Source organism: Salmo salar, chromosome ssa07 (assembly GCF_905237065.1).
Source record: "Salmo salar chromosome ssa07, Ssal_v3.1, whole genome shotgun sequence".
Classification (NCBI taxonomy): domain Eukaryota; kingdom Metazoa; phylum Chordata; class Actinopteri; order Salmoniformes; family Salmonidae; genus Salmo; species Salmo salar.
The window spans coordinates 49,547,761-49,560,779 of record NC_059448.1 but is presented as its reverse complement, the minus strand read 5'-3'; the positions used below and the strand labels follow the sequence as shown (position 1 = coordinate 49,560,779).

Here is a 13,019-nt window from a genome sequence, read left to right as displayed (position 1 = left end):
TGGATAGGCAATTATAATGTAAGTCTATAGCAGCACCCAAGGGGCTAGATTTTACCTCTAGATTTTGTGGTGGCGTAGTGTTCCAATGAGTGACAGAACACTGAGCCAATCACGGCGCAAACAATAGCATGGTATTTTTTTCACTGTAATAGCTACTATAAATTGGCCAGTGCAGTTAGAGTAACAAGAATTTAAGTTTTCTGCCCATATAGGACATGTCTATGTCCTGGGAAATGTTGTTGTTACTTACAACATCATGCTAATCCCATTACCGCAAATTAGCTCAACCGTCCAGTAGGGGGGGAAACACCGATCCTGTAGAGGTTAATATACGGAATTTGAAATGATTTATACTTTTACTTTTTATACTTAAGTACATTTGAGCAATTCCATTTACTTTTGATACTTAAGTATATTTAACACCAAATAATTTTACTCAAGTAGTATTTTACTGGGTGACTTTCACTTTAACTTGAATCATTTTCTATTAAGTTATCTTTTACTCAATTATGACAATTGAGTACTTTTTCCACCACCGACTCAAGGATTATACTTTTTTTTTTACATTGTTTGCGAACTGATATGTGACACGTATTAATGCCAAAATAACATGCAAAACAGGCACACACCAACAACAACAAAAACAGGTGGGGCTCACCTGCCTTGAATGACGCGTCGCGACTGTTTGAAATATAACTTTGCTCTGTGCTTCTCTGAACATGCACTTCGTAGACTATAGGCTAAGAATAATTTGATTGAGACCACACAAATAGCCTATAGGCGCACTTGATATTGCGCGCCCAGTGGAGAATCAGAGATGAGGGGCTTCATCGCGCACATCGATATATAGCCTAATAAGTAACTAATTCTAAAACACTGAGAAATTTATACATTTAGTCAATTACATGGCCATCCCCTGGCCTAGGTTTAAACAAATACTAAACCAATATCCCCTTGACTGAAATTGAAAAAGCACGAAGCTCCCCCACTCCTAAACGCCATTTATATCTTGCGCTAACATACTGTAAATCCTGCCCTGATTTTGGCCACAGTCTGACTGTGCCCACATTTGACATTCACATTTTTATTTTCAAAACGCTATAGGCCAATATCCATTTTCAGAAATGTTGGTAAATTAGCTTTTATTGTTTAAAGAACTTATGAAATACATTGGTGTTTTTTCACTAGGCTATCTAATCATGGCATGGGGTTGTTGAATTACATATATATTTGTTTGAAATCTATCACTTGGTTTCATTTCAGAGACAAATAATATATATTTTTGCAAAACACTATATCGCCTTAATCTCAGATAAATAAGCAGTAGGCCTAGATTACTGCTATGTAGTCGATTTTAACTGTACAAATGATACATTTGTGACATCAATAATTAAAAAATGAATCAATACCATAATGAGATGTGTATGTAAAACATTTACATTTGGCATTTTAGTCATTTAAGCATATGCTCTTATCCAGAGCGATTTACAATTAGTACACAAGACGCACATTCTACATGTTAGTGAGCTAGCTAGCTTGTTTACACCTGGCAAAAATGTTCCACGCGACTCGCACTGCTGCGTCACAATACCTGGCACTCTGGTCCTGGACCCGCTACTCACGCAGGTCTAGGATTCCTTTCAGCCAGGGTTAATTTGGATTTCACATATGACTTATAGTGTGGATAAGGTTACCAAACACTCCAGGATCCGGACTCTTTAAAAAAAATTCTGCCTAAAATGGCATACTCAAATCTAACTGCCTGTAGCTCAGGACCTGAAGCAAGGATATGCATTTTATTGATACCATTTGAAAGACTTTGAAGTTTGTGGAAATGTGAAATTAATGTAGGAGAATATAACACATTAGATCTGGTGAAAGACAATACAAACAAAAAAACATGCATTTTCTCATCTTTGAAATGCAAGAGAAAGGCCATACATTGAGATATGATTCTAGGTGTAATTTAGATATTGTCCACCAGATGACAGCGGTGTGTGCAAAGTTTGACTGATCCAGTGAAGAATCACAACACAATATTTTGTATGAAGTCTGCCAGGAGTTTGCCCAAATGTGCCGAATTGGTCAATGTATACATTTTCAAATACATAACTTTAGAGAACATACAAAAATGCTATGGTAATAATTGTACTCCCAGGAATGTCATAAATGATGGATCATTAGCATCCCTACAGAAAATACACTAAACTTCACATCTAGATGGCAGGGCGGGGTGGGTGTTGAGCCAGAGACAGCAGTGGGGTCAAACTGTAAAACCCAGTTCTTACATTTGAATATAAAAATGTATTTTATCAAACAAAACTATGCTACATTTTATCTCTGGGACCCTCAGGATGACAAATCAGAGCAAGATTACTGAATGTAAGTACATTATTTACCTTCATAGGTGAATGTATCAAACCAGTTGCCGTGATAAGTGTTTTGTTGTTGTGCACTATCCTCAAACAATTGCATGATATTTTTTTGCTGTAATAGCTACTGTAAATTGGACACTGCTGTTAGAGTAACAAGAATTTAATCTTTCTGCCCATATAAGACAAGTCTATGTCCCGGAAAGTTGGCTGTTGTTTACAACATAATTCTAGTCACATTATCGCATTTTGAGCAACAACTGTCTTGGTTGAGGGACACCAATCCCGTAGAGGTTAAAGCGCCCTTATTAAGATGGCTAGGTGAGACAACCACCACATATCACAGTAAAATACCGTATTCAAACATTCCATTTCAACTAAACAATGGATATATAATGTTTTGCATAAAAACAATAGTTTTAATATACACCTAAAATCAATGAATCAAAAAATATGAGAACATTAGCATTTGGCACACACATGAAGGTACCCACATGCAATAATTTCAGGTGAAAAAACACCAATGTGAAAAATTGGTGGATATAGCATTTTTTGGAAATAAACTCATGTAGCAAATTCAATTGACGCATAGTGAACCGAGTGTGATCAAATCTTCCTGAAGACCTCTGGAGGTAGTCGGGACACTTTGTATATGTATATCTTACAAGTGTTAAGGAATCTGGTTGGTCAAACAGTTTAAATTTGGTAAATGTCATCATCATCATCATCATTCCACTTCTAAAATCATTATTTGCAGTGCAAATATCATGTTTAGATGTGACAAACCTTGATTTAAAGTTTATTGAAAAACATATTTTGATATGATAATCTGATATACAAAAGAGGACCTGTAAAACCATGTATTTAAAACAGAATTATACATGGAATTTCTTGTCTCAATAATTCCAATCAATATTTCGATTAGAATTACCTATTACATAGTTTCTTTCGAACTCAAAGCATTTTTACGAGACTTTGTGTTTCTTTCTGTTGGACTGCTTTTGGAGAATTTTAACCGGTGAATTCTTCTCATATGATTTACCATATTACACCTTTGAGTAAATGTTTTCCCACACTCTGAGCATTGGTGAGGTTTCTCCCCAGTGTGAGTATATATGTGCGTTCTAAGAGAGTCTGAGGTAGTGAAAGATTTGGGGCATTGGGTGCAGGTGTAAGGACGCTCGCCTGTGTGAGATCGCAGATGAACCGTAAGATGGCAAGATGCTTTGAAACCCTTTCCACAATGTTTACAGGTGTGGGGGTTTTCTCCTGTGTGCGTTCGTGTATGCAGTCGCACTTCTCCTGAGCTAAGGAATGCCTTACCACATATGCTACATAAATAATTCTTCTCCCCAGCATGCATTCGCATGTGTCTCACTAGTGTACTTGGATGGGCAAACCTCTTACCACAGACAGTACACATGTGACGGCGCTGCCCAGAGTGAATGCGTATGTGCACTTTGAGATCATAAGCACTCCTGTAACTCCGGTCACAGTGTTCACATGCGAATGGTCTTTCTTCTGTGTGAAGTAGCTGGTGCTTTTTCAGAGCCCCAGGAGTAGCATATCGTTTGGGACACTGGTCACAATGATATGGCATCGTGTGAACTCCCATATGTAGCGTCAGCAGTGATGGTTTTTTGAAAACCTTCCCACACTCACATGTATGAGTCCTGTTTTGGGGTGCTGGGGATCCCTCTTCTTTCTTGTCAACCTGTGTGATCACCCTCTTTTTGTCCCCTTTTCTGACCACCTCTTCTTTCTTGTCAACCTGCTTTCTGTCCTCTTCTACTTGGTCGGTATTGATGTCCTTGCAGAGGTTGGCCATTTCTCTGTGAGAGTATGGAGGCAGAGTACAGGTAAGAACCTGGGATGGCTCGTCAGCATTCACCCTTACGTTGAGAGAATGATCCAAGTTCAATTCTGTAAGGAGAAAATACAGGAGAGCAGATTATATAACCACCATATATAGATAGATAGATAGATAGATAGATAGATAGATAGATAGATAGATAGATAGATAGATAGATAGATAGATAGATATTGTAAAGGGTTGGTCTCATGTTTCATGAGCTGAATTAAAAGAACCCAGAAATGTTCCATATACACAAAAATCTTATTTCTCTCAAATGTTGTGCACAAATTTGTTTACATCCCTTTTAGTGAGCATTTATCCTTTGCCAAGATTATCCATCCACCTGAAAGGTGTGGCATATCAAGAAGCTGCTTAAACATTATGATCATCACACAGGTGCACCTTGTGCCGTGCAATTGGCATGTTGACTGCAGGAATGTCCACCAGAGCAATTGCCAGAGAATTGAATGCTAATTTCTCTACCATAAGCCGCCTCTCGAACATCGTTTTAGAGAATTTGACAGTATGTCCAACTGGCCTCACAATTACCGACCACGTGTATCCACACCAGCCCAGAACCTCCACATCCGGCTTCTTCACCTGTGGGATCGTCTGAGACCAGCCACCCAGACAGCTGATGAAACTGAAGAGTATTTCTGTCTGTAATGAATCCCGTTTGTGGGGAAAAACTAATTCTGATTGGCTGGGCCTGGCTCCCAAGTGGGTGGGCCTATGCCCTCCCAGGCCCACCCATGCCCAGTCATGTGAAATCCATAGATTAGGGCCTGATGAATTTATTTCAATTGACTGATTTCCTTATATGAACTGTAACTCAGTAAAATCGCTGAAATTATTGCATGTTGCGTTAACATTTTTGTTCAGTATATAAATTAGAATTTAGATGCTATATTAGTCAAACAATGGATGAGTGTTTGACATTTTTATTTTCCTTACCTTCACAGGGTACTGGAGTAACCAACACTGAGGTCTCTGCAGGTGACAAACCCTCTTGTTCCTGTTCCTCTGATGTTGACAGTCCTAGATCCTCCAAACATCTATCAGTGCCTTCATCCAGGATTTCATTGTGGTCTTCATCGTCATCTGAGAATGGCCTTACATTGTCAGAGTTGTCTGGTTCGTAGTTAATAACAACTCTGATTATTGGAGGGAGGGACAGTGTGGACAGGATGGTATCTGTGGTGTAATTAGAGACATGACCTGGGTAGGAGAGAACATCATTAAACTCACCTACTGTATATTGCCAAGTTAAAAAGACAAGTGGTATCCTATATGACTCTGTACTTCATATCCATCATCTGGATTAAGACATAGGGATCGATTCAATCTGATCCGCTTTAGCCAACATCCACATAGTGCTTCCTTTTGGCAGTGTCGGAGGTGGAACTGCATTAGAGCAGTCAAATCCACAAGTGATCGGCATTACACCTAAAATGGACATTGCCATTGGGTTCACGGAGTCGCATTAACAAAAATCCCATGCAACCTTGTTTACAACACTGGAATGTGAGATGTAATCTATACCTCGATTAGGATGACAGAAATCCTCATTATTTAGTAGAATGATTTTTCAATTTGAGCATAATTATTTCTATATAGGCTGCACTTTCTCACCCAGAACTTCTAATGCTTGGCAGGTGTGGCTTCATGACCATGATCGGAAGAGCAGCTTCTCACCGATTTGACAGCTCTAACACAGTTCCACCTCCAACACCGCCAAAATGTCCGCTATGCGGGTGTCTGCCATCGCCGGTTAGCGGTTGATCTGATTGAATCTAGGCCTTACTATTGTTCAGGTTTCCATGATGCTGATGGTGCTGCAACACTGTCTTCAGTTGTTCAGGGTCAAAGACACTCTGCCTACATTCCTCCAGGACAGAGGGGGCAGCACTGAGCCATGCTGTTGTCTAAGAGGAGCAGGGCAGGGGGAATACAGGACATTAAAAAGTTCAAAAGTGTTGTACCAGACACTTGAGGTTTTAGACAAGTTTTGAAATGACCAAAAACACTATTAAATTCATCTGTAGAGCCACATGACGCCATGTTCCGTCAATCTTTTAGAACAGAGATGTTTTCCTCAGTACCTGCGTGAGGTCTGGTACAGGCAGCAGCTCCTCCAGTCTGGAGAGGAACTCCCACACCAGTGTCTGCAGCGCTGTGTCATACCGAGGGCCATAGTGGACTGGGAACACCTCCTGTGAAATAGACAATTTAGCATGAAATGGGTCTAGTGCCAAATGTCTCCATTAAAGATGCACTCCAGCTATTTTGGAACTTTTCCTGTTGAGAAACAATATCCCAAGTATAAGTACAGTAATGTACACACATGTAAGGGTAAGAACAAAACAATGTAAGGGTAAGATGTAAGGGTAGAAAACAATGTAAGGGTAAGAACAAAACAAACAAAAAACCTTTTGAGCAAAATAGTGTTTTTTACACAACTACAAACTTCATGGATTAGGCCATTCAAGCAGTTGAGTTGGTCTGATGTGATGTCATCAACCTCCTCCCTTGCTTGTGGGAACAATGGAGGAGCAAAAACATCAAATAAAAAGGCCCTGACCGCACCCCCCCTACTTGTACTATGTCCTACCTGGACCACCTGTTGAGATGTGCCCTTTGTTAAGTAAATTAGGTGATAAATTACGTGAAAAGGAGACTTGCGTGCCACTTTAACAAGATCTTTAGGGTATTCTGAATGCAGAAGAAGGATACTTATAATCTTTAATCTAAGTAGATGATGTTCAACTAGTCTATTTAAGAAATATATTCAAGCAAAAGGATCATAAAGAAGTCTAGAGAGAAAGTTCCTCACCTGGAAGAAATGCTCCCTCTCAGAAGGGTCTTCCAGCAGCGTTTGGACTAGCTCCACAAAGTTAGAATCTGAAGCCTCCAATTTATCACCATAACTCTGTCATTAGGCGCAAACAAAACATCAGACAAATGTACAGGAATGTATCCCTCAGAAATAATGTTCTTCCCAGTGTCTCATTCATAAAGTGTTGCCAATTTAACTAACCTCTTTGTGTAAGGAGTTTTGTGTCAATGTGTGGATTATGTCCAGATGGGCCTGGATGATCAGGAGGTCAGCTGTGCCCGCACTGCGACACAACTCTAAAACCATCTGGAACAGAGGTGGATATGTGAAAAGCAGGACTAGGGACAGATGTACAGTAATTGCCGCCAGTAGCTGCCCATCGTTTGTTCCATCATAAGGCTCTTCCCGTCCCAACCCTCAACATTTCCACCTCTCTCACCCTTGCTCTCAGTCCCAGAATGAGTTGGGTCCTCTGCCTGGAACTCAGCAGCTCTGGAACCATCTCTGTCACTAAAGTAACAAACTCCTCCAGCTTCCCATACTGCATCACATTACGCTGTTGAGCCACTTGCCACATGAAAGCAGCACATCAGGCGTAGAGGTGGAACCAGGAGACGCAAGGAGAACAGAGGGAGACCTGTCGCCGAATTGAAGAGAGCAATTAACAATTAAACAGATAAACAAATAATAAATGCAAAATCGACTGATCCCATAACTCAGCTAGTTAGTAATATTACAAGCTATGTGTAGGTAGACTATAGGACATATTTGAATGGTCCATGTAAAAGCAAAACAAAAATGTCATTAGTCAAAAGGACATATAATTTTCTACATTTAACTACTGCTATGAGATAAGCAATGCATGACAAAGCAGCAAACTAACCTTGTTCTGATGCTGGATCAATAATGTTATCCATAGCTAGTTTGCAAAGCAAAAAGCCCTCGAAACAAGCTAGCTAAAGAGTTTGATGTTAACGTTATATAGTGCGACCAAGCCTAAAATATAAGTTATATTAAAGCGATTGCAACGTAAATAAAAAGGATGACATATGTACTCAAGCTAACAATACCCTAGTTAGCTAAGACAAATAAAACCGTTTTGTACAGAGGTTGCTTGATCCAGCGTCTCGACAGCAACACTAAAAAGGTACTTCCAGGTCATGGATTTCGAAAAAATGTCTAAATAAAAGTCCCCCACGTTACGTAATAGTAGAAATTCGTCAATAACCAGTGATTATTAATGATATATGAAAAATAGGTGTCTGAACATGAACAATGATTAAAAAAAAATCATAATTAAGGGACATTTTGATTAAAAGTGGGTTTTAAAACATTGCGGATCACTGTACAAGGAATACATATTGGCTTATATAACAAAAACTATTCTGGGTGCCACAGTAAAAGTATTGTAGGGAATACTCCGTAGGATCTGTACAGTGTATTTCATGAGACTCTGAATAATACGGAGTGTTGCTGGCTTTTTACTGTGGTCAAACAGCTTAAAGTGAGTTGCCTGGACAATATATATTGTACAAATATAGCACTGTACAGGAAAAACGATTTATTGTGTGTCCATACAACCAGGGTCCAGACTACTCACTAGAGTCCCTAGAATACAAAACAGGTGAGTTTGAACAAAAAGCTAGGTCATAGGAAGCTTTATGTTGACATTTGAGCAGTGATACACATATCAGCACCATGGACAGCTATCCTTTTAGACTGTTATGTTGTCACTGTCAGCCTAGCTCCAGACGTGGTAAATATGTGTCCCAAAAGCATATGAATATAATTTCAGATTTTAGTCAGTGCAAGACCACACACTGGTTAAGAAAAAACGTTACTACTGGTGTCAAATAAACTGGGGTGGAAAATACTTAGTTGGGATTCTACTAACCAAATATGTTAAATTTTTGAGTGGGGCTGTCAAACAGCCTGCTGGTTATTTCTCTGTCTTTCTTGTAATGTCTACATTTAATGCTGCATGCTATATTAATTGCTGCATGCTATATTAACCTCAACAATTTAGTTTTTTCTTACCCTGGTGTGAAATAAAATAATTCCATACATGACTTTCATGCACTCTTGCTTTGCGCTAATGGATCTACCAAATACCAATTATTAGCAGGTGATTAGTTAAGATGCCGACTGCAACAACGATGGAGTGTCATACCTGTATGACTGACACATTTATACATTGTATTGCTAGTGACAACAAGGTGAAATTTAACAAAATGGTACAAACAGAGAATGTAAATGAGGCTCAGGTTCAAAACCTCTCGCCTCTGGAGAGTTTAAATGAGGGAATATAAACTGCTCAGCAAAGACCCTCAGACATACTTTTGAGGATAAAGAACATGGTTCTAATTTTCATCCTGATGTAGCCAAGAGTTCATATGAGGAAGTGTCAGTGGTGCAGCTCAATCAAATCTCAGACACCCAAGATATTGGGAATGAATACTACCACTTAGAGACAGAAAGTTATGGTAGTGGTTTATTGGATGAGGAAATCGTAAGCTTGTGACAACTAGCATGTAACTCGAGAGGTTGACATGGAAATAAGCGAGGATACACTGAAATGTGTTTTGTCAGACGCTTTTATGGCCTAGCACAACTGATGTTGTATTGCAGCCACGAATTGAACGGGGGTGAAATAAATATACAAAAAAGGTCAATTCCATTACGGATAAAATAAAAAAAGCTCTGACGAAGGCCGTGAGGCCGAAATGTAAGCTTATTAAAGATCAGTGATGCTATTGAGAGCAGTGTGCGGTTTCCTTTTTCCCTCATCTTGTCCAACTGTTACCATACCTGCAAAAAGATTGCTCAGATGTGCGAGTGCCTTTTGAATTACGGATAAAGGAAAAAAGTACTTTGTTCACAATAAAGAGAAAGAATATGAATCTCTTTGTATCTAGTCATTCCAATATATCATTTAGTTTAATTGCAGGTTTATAATATTGCCCACAAAAATCACAACAAGAAATGACACATTACAGACATAAGAAATGTAAGAGACAATGGTTTCCTAACTGTTGGACAGCTCCACTTCAGTCATTCAAAACGAACTATAACGAATTAAATATGAATGTTTATTTCTCAAATGTCAACAAAAGTACCATTACTCTCATCCTGCCATCTTACCGAGAAAGTTAGAGCGCTCATCATTGTGCTGTAGACTTGTCCAGACTGCTTACCTTGTCAGACGGAGGTCAAAGTCATCTGCAGTTTTCTGGGGACACAATAGGGGAGCTGTCTCTCAACCATCAACATTAATTAATAGGGATGATAATGTCTGACCTGCGGCGACATCTGCCTATTATTCCCTCAAGCCGAGAGAAAACAGGGTCCCTCATATTTCAGCAGCTGATTAATGTTCTCCATGACATTTAGATATGCTGTCTCTTGGCAAATGGAGAATGATCATACAGCAGTCTGTTACGCAAATGAATAATGAACAGTGGGCACACACGTGAGTGGGTATGCAACTTCTGAGCTAATTATTTTAATAATATGTGGTAACTTGCCACAATGGAAATATTCAATAACCTAGCTAGGTATACAAGCAATGTATTATTATCTAAATGAATGAGGCAACAAGCCACCATAGATGTGCTCTTCCCTGCATACCCAAGCACAGGTATGTGCTGTAATCAACACTGATAGTAATATAGTAATATAGTAACACATAGTAATGTCCCAGCCAATGTCTGCTGTTTGGGAGCATCCCTGTAGTGCATAGGAAAATAATTGAATGGAACAGGGGCTTTAGTTTTGGTAGGATAGGCCTACAGTATACTGTAGCGTGAACATTTTCTCAGAGCGTATAGGAGCTGGCCCAGCAACAGTGAGACCGATGCTTTTCTGTTTGTTGATTGGTTTTTGCTGTGGCCCTCCAGCTGCTGGGACATAGTTTGGCATGAGTTGTGTGGTGTCACATGCTGCCAAGTGAGCTGGCCAGATGGAGACAGCTGGACTGGCAGCCCACCATCCCTATAGCCTCTTGTTTTGGAGTGGGGAGGGACCCTGTGAGTCTCAGAGAGGAGGGGGTGATGGGTGTGTGTGTATGTGTTTGCGCTTGCGTGCGTGTGTGTGTGTGTGTGTGTGAGAGAGAGAGAGAGACAGAGAGACAGAGAGAGAGAGAGATAATGAGAGCGGGAGAGAGAGGAGAGAGAGAGAGAATGAGAGATTTTATGTGTGTGGAGGGTTTACCAAACAGAACCATGTTCATAGCCCAAATCCAAACCCAAGCCTGTGTAAGTCATCCAGATCTTTCCTCTCTGCAACTTGTGGTTTTTCTTCTTATTTTCCTTTAACCTACTAAATCAATGGCTCCATCTTTCCATTTTGACCTGCCTAATACAGTTTTCGACTGAGAGCAATGACAGACCTATGGAATCATGTCCAGGTGGTCATTGGGTTTAGCAGAAGGGAAGCTGGTTGCTGCTGGCCTGGTCTCTGATTGGCAGTTTAGGCCCAGTGCAGCTGCTACCACCACTATCTGCTGTCAGGATATATTGATCATCTAATGAAAAAATTGGGTTTAGAATGAATCTCAGTGAAATCAACCCCCTTCCTTTCAAAGGGCAGTGACTTTAATCAAGTCCCTACAGGGAAGCCGAAACTCATCAACTGGGCCCCCTCCTACACCCCCCTCCCCCCCAACAATTGCAGGAGATAGATGGAAAACTACGGGTCACTGATCCCCCGGTAAAGTCTCTGCTAGATTTGGCCACAGCTCCAGCATTTTTAGGGTACCACAGCGGACCTCTTAACTCTGTCTCTTAACTATGTCTTAACGTAAATTTAATACTGTAAGTAAAAACAACTTAATGGAAATATAAGGCTGGGATTCAATCAAACCTGCACTATGGGGTGGAACAGAGGATCAAAAGCTGGCAGTGTTTTAAAATTATATGTTTACATGAACATGAATATGGTTGGTATTTTCCTCTTCTGACTGCTGCTTTACAAGCTTCCCCACTGCAGTTGATATATTGAAAGTTATTTTCTTGGGTATTGATATTTTTGGGCTTTATTCAAAACATGCCTCAGAACTCACTACAGTGAAATACATTTCAGACTCTATGAAAAGGGTGTGTGAACTGTCAACACCAAGAAGGACAGCCTCTGGCAAGACATCTGGACATTTGAATATCAAAGTATTCCTCTGCTCATTGAAGTGCCCATAACCCATACAGTATCTCTGCATATTCTAATCAACAATTAGAAAGTTTGGTGTGACAACAACGTCAAGGCCTTAGTCAATAACAACTGGTATCCAGCAACTGGTTGAGTCTGGTTATTAAAGCATGTGTATTTTTATCCTCCACAGACATGTTTGAGTCAGGAGGCCTTTTCTCACAATAAAACATTTTGATCTCCATGAATTCAAACTATTTTTGACTTGGAAACCTCATAAACAAAGCCTGAAGTTTAAATGTTTATCTTGGTGCATCTGTTAATAATCTGGCTGCCCTGTTTTGACCCCCAACCACATCCTCCATACCATAGGTCACCTGTATGGATTCAACTATTCCGTTCTACAATGTTTCTTTATTTGTTCTGAGAGTGAACACTGCTTGCTGATGAATTACACAGAGAGACAGAAAGAAAGGGCAAGAGAGACAGACAGAAAGAAAGAAAGACAGAGAGAGGGAGAGAGATGGAGATGGAGTTAGAGAGGTCCTAACTGACAGCTTGTCACTGCATCTTTTTTTATCTTGGCGGTTGGAGTTTGCAAAGTTAAATCATGTTTCCTGGATTGCAATTTGCAGAGGACAGGAGGCAGGTAGGATAATAGTGTCTGATTCCCTGGAGTCGAGGGATCTCTTAAATAAAATGTTATCGATCCTACCCAGTTCTTTTGAACGGGACACACCAGTAACCATGGTTACGGGGATACCCTCTCGCCGAAGAAATTGTTTCCTCAGGAGAGCTGAATGGCCGTCGGCGTGAC

General features: G+C 40.1%; 1 protein-coding gene across 1 annotated transcript; it reads right to left on the bottom strand.

The window, feature by feature from the left end:
• Positions 1-1,111: 1,111 nt before the first annotated feature.
• LOC106609521 (zinc finger protein 79) lies at positions 1,112-8,195 on the bottom strand. Its single transcript, XM_014208438.2, has 8 exons — positions 7,947-8,195; positions 7,503-7,700; positions 7,265-7,369; positions 7,061-7,156; positions 6,330-6,440; positions 6,032-6,152; positions 5,182-5,445; positions 1,112-4,295 (listed from the first exon to the last, which is right to left on the bottom strand). The coding sequence occupies exons 2-8, from the start codon at positions 7,638-7,640 to the stop codon at positions 3,307-3,309; spliced, it is 1,824 nt and encodes a 607-aa protein (XP_014063913.2). The 5' UTR covers positions 7,641-7,700; positions 7,947-8,195; the 3' UTR covers positions 1,112-3,306.
• Positions 8,196-13,019: the final 4,824 nt, after the last annotated feature.